Source organism: Lytechinus variegatus, chromosome 4, assembly GCF_018143015.1.
Source record: "Lytechinus variegatus isolate NC3 chromosome 4, Lvar_3.0, whole genome shotgun sequence".
In the NCBI taxonomy this organism is placed as follows: Eukaryota; Metazoa; Echinodermata; class Echinoidea; order Temnopleuroida; family Toxopneustidae; genus Lytechinus; species Lytechinus variegatus.
The window spans coordinates 49,293,524-49,299,437 of NC_054743.1; the positions used below are offsets into that span (position 1 = coordinate 49,293,524).

General features: G+C 39.0%; 1 protein-coding gene across 1 annotated transcript; it reads left to right on the plus strand.

Annotated features, from left to right (window-relative positions):
* Window positions 1-460: 460 nt before the first annotated feature.
* On the plus strand, window positions 461-4,609 carry LOC121414231 (POU domain, class 3, transcription factor 4-like). Its single transcript, XM_041607341.1, has one exon. The coding sequence runs from the start codon at window positions 552-554 to the stop codon at window positions 1,944-1,946; it is 1,395 nt and encodes a 464-aa protein (XP_041463275.1). The 5' UTR covers window positions 461-551; the 3' UTR covers window positions 1,947-4,609.
* Window positions 4,610-5,914: the final 1,305 nt, after the last annotated feature.

Here is a 5,914-nt window from a genome sequence, read left to right on the forward strand (position 1 = left end):
ATTATCATTTTGCAAATTTGACATTTTTCTACCATAGAAACGGTGATAATCGATTTCTTTTATTTTATTTTTTCCTGAGTGTCTTTTCATATTTTATCTTTGGAATGTTTGATTGATCGAAATGATCTTCACGGTGTGACAGGGAATAAGAAGGCAATCATAATTATTGCTTTCCACAACTTAACTCTCAATGATTGAGGAAAGATGACGAAAAGGGGTAAACGTGCAAAAAAGAAAAAAGAAAGAAAACTAACCGGGCCAGTAATCACGCCCTGTTATTGTGACGTTGCAGTAATACGTTAGCATACAGCCAATGGCGCCGCGAAGCTCCTGCCAAACCACACCCCAACTCTGTTTCGCACACGCGTAGTTTCGCGGAATGCATGCACGTCGGATGCATGCTGGCAAGCAAATGCGTGCTGTGTGTGCGTTCGCTAACATATGCGGGTTGTGATGCAAAAAAAGGCATTAGAAAGCAGCAAGGGGAGGTTTAAGTATACAAGCGACCCTGGTTGTTTTGCAATTCAGATCAGTTAGGGCGAGGGAGAAAGATGGATACCGTTATATCGACTCCCTATTCAGTGAGTTTATCCCCAGCCGATATCACCTCGTCATCTAGCAGTTCGATCCTCAGTTCATCGACAGACCACATACATCACAACATCACTAGTCTCTCCGACAACAGCATGCAGTCGGGACAGGTCAACGTGATGTATCAGAAATTGGGCAACGAGTTCCTGCAGCCACAGGGCGGCAACGGGTTACCGCTCGCCCATCACGGGGCGCAGTGGGTGACGGGATTGAGCGCTCCGCCGCACGGCGACCCGACGAGTCACTGGGCAGGGGTCCCTGCCCATCTTCTTGGCCACGGTCAGGATATCAAACCGAACTTGGGACAAACTCGAGACGAAATAAATGAATTACATCGATCCAGCCATTCACATGTGCAGTCAGCGGCGACATGGAACACGGGAAACGCTCACATGGCAATGCCGATGTCGATGACCATGCCGATGACGACGTCGAGCGGTGGGGGACCATTAGGACACACGCCGACCAGCGCTCATCCTATGTATACATACGGTGCAATGAACGGCATGATGAGTTGTGCTCAACAGTTTGGACAAAATGGACCGATGAGGGGTGTTCTTGGACCAGGCGGTGGTCAGTTAGCAAGTCACAATGGTTCCGAAACGGTGATCGAAGACGACGCGCCGTCGTCGGATGATCTCGAGCAGTTTGCCAAGACATTCAAACAACGTCGCATAAAGCTTGGCTACACGCAAGCCGATGTTGGACTCGCCTTGGGTACCTTGTATGGTAATGTTTTTAGCCAAACGACAATCTGTCGGTTCGAAGCCCTACAACTTAGCTTCAAAAACATGTGTAAACTGAAGCCGCTTCTTGCAAAGTGGTTAGAAGAGGCAGATTCAACTTCAGGCTCGCCGACAAGCCTTGATAAGATCGCTGCTCAAGGGAGAAAGAGAAAGAAGCGTACAAGTATCGAAGTTACTATCAAAGGAGCACTCGAAAATGCATTTCTAAAACAGCCAAAGCCGTCGGCACAAGAAATATCTTCTCTCGCTGATGGACTCCAACTCGAGAAAGAGGTTGTGAGGGTTTGGTTTTGCAATCGAAGGCAGAAGGAGAAAAGAATGACACCGCCGCTGAATGGAATCGGACCTGGAGGTATGCAAAGCGCCGATTCACCACCAGCCGGTCAAGCAGCGACGGGAGACCACGTCCTCCCGCACTCGACGGCATCGGGACTCCATCACCACCACCACCCCGTGATCACGAGTCTGTCGTCGCACGCGCACCACATCGGCCCCGGATCGTCGCCCATCCACGGCCCTCCCGCCTCCGTGTCCCCGCCAGCCGTCCACTCCCCAATCAGCTCAGCGTTGACGCCTCACAGTCAACACCAAGCCCAACCTGTGCAGTGACAGTTAACCCATCGTTTCTCCCATCCCGCCGACGAGTCCCTGATTGATGTGCGAGGAAGAGAGTTGAACGAGCGAGAGGCACGATGGACGGCACCGATAGTGACCCGGCATCGCCCACCTGTTAACGCTCTATCTGCGCTCATTATCGATGCGACATCACCTCATCATCCTACCGAACTGCCGTGAGCATCGCCTATAAGGTGAGGATCGCTTACTATTTTCATTTAAAGCATTCCATTTTATTCTATGTAAATAGTAAAATAAACTCCAATAACCAGACACTTACGCACCGATGGAATGCTTTGCTCTAAAGTGAAAATAATGAAGATGTTGTTTAGAAAAAACAACCTTGTACGAACGAATTGAACTCAGGAATACACCCGTGAGAGTAAAAACCAGAAAGACACTGAGAAACTTGACGAATTTTGTTTTCAAAATGTTTCTGTTTTTATGTCATACCCTCAGACATCGTTTCTGGGAACCATCAAAGTTATTTATGTGAATGTGTGCTCATTTTTTTTTCATGAATATGTGCAAAGCTGAAACTTCATTGTTGAAAGAAATTTTTATTATTTGTTACTTCACAACTCATTCTTCATTCATGCATGACTTCGTCATGTCCTTACAAAAGAAAGAAATATATTACCTGGGGTGCGTAAAACTTAAATTACCAGAGCACTCTGGTATTTTTAAAAGGATCTGTCGTCTTTAATTTTATGTTATCAGAAAAGATTATAAATGTTAAATCTACATTGAGTTAACTTGCCACGTACTAATCGCAAGAATTTCACGGATCAGCATAGCAAATAAAAGTGCCAAAGTTTGACAAATATTTCCCCCGAAACACCCCACTTCTTGCCTTTTGCATCCCATATTCATGCAATCTGCTCTCCCCCTCGTCAAATCGCAAAAAAAATCTGATTTCTTTTCACACAACAGGGGTAAGCGCAAAAATCTGGCGAGTTCGAACAAACAGAAATTAACGTTTCTTATTTGACAGGCAGTTATAATGTGTGTGGCGTGTATTGTGCGCTGTATTCAAATGGCGACAAAAAGCAAATGTGCTCGACGTTGGATCTTTTGTGAGGGAACTAACTGTTTGACTAACACACATGATCACTTCGAAAAAAGGTGGAAAATGGCAAAAATAAAGAGAGAGGGGGGAGGGAGCAAGCAAGCAAGCAGAGGAAGAAAAGAAAGAAAAAAAGGCCGGGGTGAAACACAAAAGGCAAGCGTGGTATGAGCGCTGGCGTGTGCGGCCAAAAACAATTAGCACTCTTGGAGCTATTGTTGGGCCAAAGCAGTAAAAATGTTGGCCCGTGATTTTTCACTTTTTAAACTATAAAAGCAGGTGGAATCTATTATTTTTTTTGCATTGATTGTTGGTTATATTCACATGTAGAAAGTATGCATGGCTTCAAGCCCTAAGAGCGAACACTGATATTTGTGATAATGTTTCAATACTGAAGGAAACGACTAAAATGCATCGTATGTGCGTCTGCCCTCTGTTCAGTGCAGGGCGTGTGTTTTCTCCTTTTTTTCCACGTATTGTACATTTATGTATTATAGTCCACTTAATTTTATTTATATGCTGTGGAAATCTTTTCTATATTCCCTCCAAAAATTGGACGAATACAGGGTATATGAAATATGACATGGAATTCTTCTGTTGCTGTAAATGTGTATAGTGTGCTCCTTACGGGAAGAGAGTAGGTAAAGGTTCGGTGCAAAAAGAAAATTACAGATAACGGATGCCGTAGGATATTTTTATTTTCTAACTTATCAGTATTATAGTAATATATTCACTCTTTTATTATTGCATTATTTATTGTATTACTTATTCATCAGGTTGAAGAAAGTCATAATCTTTTGAAAGTCCATGCAATCTACATTCTCGTTGTTAAGTGACGTTATTCTCATTCCAGGAATGATCAATTTTATTTTATCTCCATTCATGAAACTGACTTGTTATCTGGATTTTACGGTAATGCGAAGCCATCGGAGCCGCACGAATTGTGCGTTTTCGTTTGAAATACATGTATGATTTTAAAACGTTGTATAGCGTAAATCTGTTCATCTAAATTCACGTTTTGATAATTTCTCTCCGATATTATACACTATTGCAATACAAATCGAGATTTTTTGTAAGCATAATTATATAGTACGAATCTTAACAATAAGGATGTCTTTAATATGAAATCCAATCTACAAGAGTACAATTAACATTTATTATTTGACAAATATGATTAACCATTTTTAAAAATCATATTGAATAGAGTATATTGTATGATTTCGATTTGGAGTTCATAGTAGTAAATCTTTGAAATTGAACATGTGGAATGAAGTAAAAACAGGAAACGTTTTTAACCCAGTTGATATTCTACCCCGATTTTTAATATGAATAAGTCCATACATGTATTGTAGAGCATGTTTTTTTTATATACTTGCTTATTTATGGAAGGAGATTTTTATGTCGAGTCTGAAATGCAATCAAACATTAACTTTTTATTTTGTTACCGTGTCATTGCTATAAAGAAATAAACGACTATTTCTATTATGATTAATATACAATTTCAATGTCTACATGAATTTTAGCCGTTGATTTTATTTGACATTATGTATTTAAAAAAGAGGATTTGAACTGACATAATAAAATGCTATGTCACCCTTGAAATGATTCTATATTTTGGAGTGTTTTCTTCAATCATTATACGTTATTGTCTCTTTAGAATAGTTAAGCAGATGCGTATATAGTATCGTCAGAGTATGCATACCTATTGCCTAATCTTAATAGACCTTGCTAAAGCGACCCGACATAGCAGCTATGATTATTATGATAGTAGAAACCAAACTGCATTCGAGAAATTATTTTCTTGCATTTTATGAAAAAAAAGAAGAAAAAGGAGATGAGCTGAACCCAAAGAGGAAACAAACAAAAAAAAACTTCGTAAGAAAATTCATGAATATATACTAATAATCTATAAATCATTTTATATCGAACATTTTGTACTTATCTACTGATTTGGAATTCATGGAAAAGCAATGATGTACATTTATATTTTCCATTGTAAATGAATAATTAGGATCCTAATAAAATTTTCATCGGGGTTTAGTTGGGACTCTCAACATAGTATTATGATCCTTGCTAATATATCCTCATTGACATTTAAAATGAAAATTGTGTTCCACTTAGAATGTTAGTAAGCAAAAAACCCCGCTTTTTGTCCCGTCTCAGAAGTAATTTTCACAAAGCTATTAATTGCCAAATTATCGGGTCAGATGAAAAGAAAGAAAATGAGCACGGATGATCAAATTTGTAAGGTAATCACCAATATATGTTTTGAAATATAAATTATTCAAATTTAATCGCAAAGATTTAAAATGTTAGGAAACAATGACTATATAAGACAAACTCGATAAAAAAACTACCCTATACCATGTATACCTTTGTGTGGAAATGTGAACAACGTTTTCACGTATTTATTTCTATTGTTATCAGAGTTGCATCGATACACAATCTTTGAAAGGACAGATAAATTCATGTATTTTGTTGTAAAGAAACTGTAAATTTGAAGTGTTTGATTTCCCTCTTGCCTTTTATTTACTATCTATATCAATGGGTTTCAATATGTTTTGAATATTCAGATCTTTAAAAGAAAAACAAGCTACAAACATGTGTTTATCTATCTATCGGCTTGATGATAGAATCTTAACGATGATAGGGAATAGGTGTGCATATTCTGTTTTACACTATCAGACTGATATTTGTAAGATTTTCTTAAAATCAACAAACTAACAAAAATATCAATTTTTACATGGTTAAAAACAAACATAATCATGTTTTGGAGACACATGATTTTTTTTTAGAGATTTAGATTTTTAGAATTATTTCCCCTTGTCCTAAACAATGAGTAGGTTGTTAATGTTGAAACAGTGTTGGTAGCGAGATGAAGGTGATGGTGGCGATG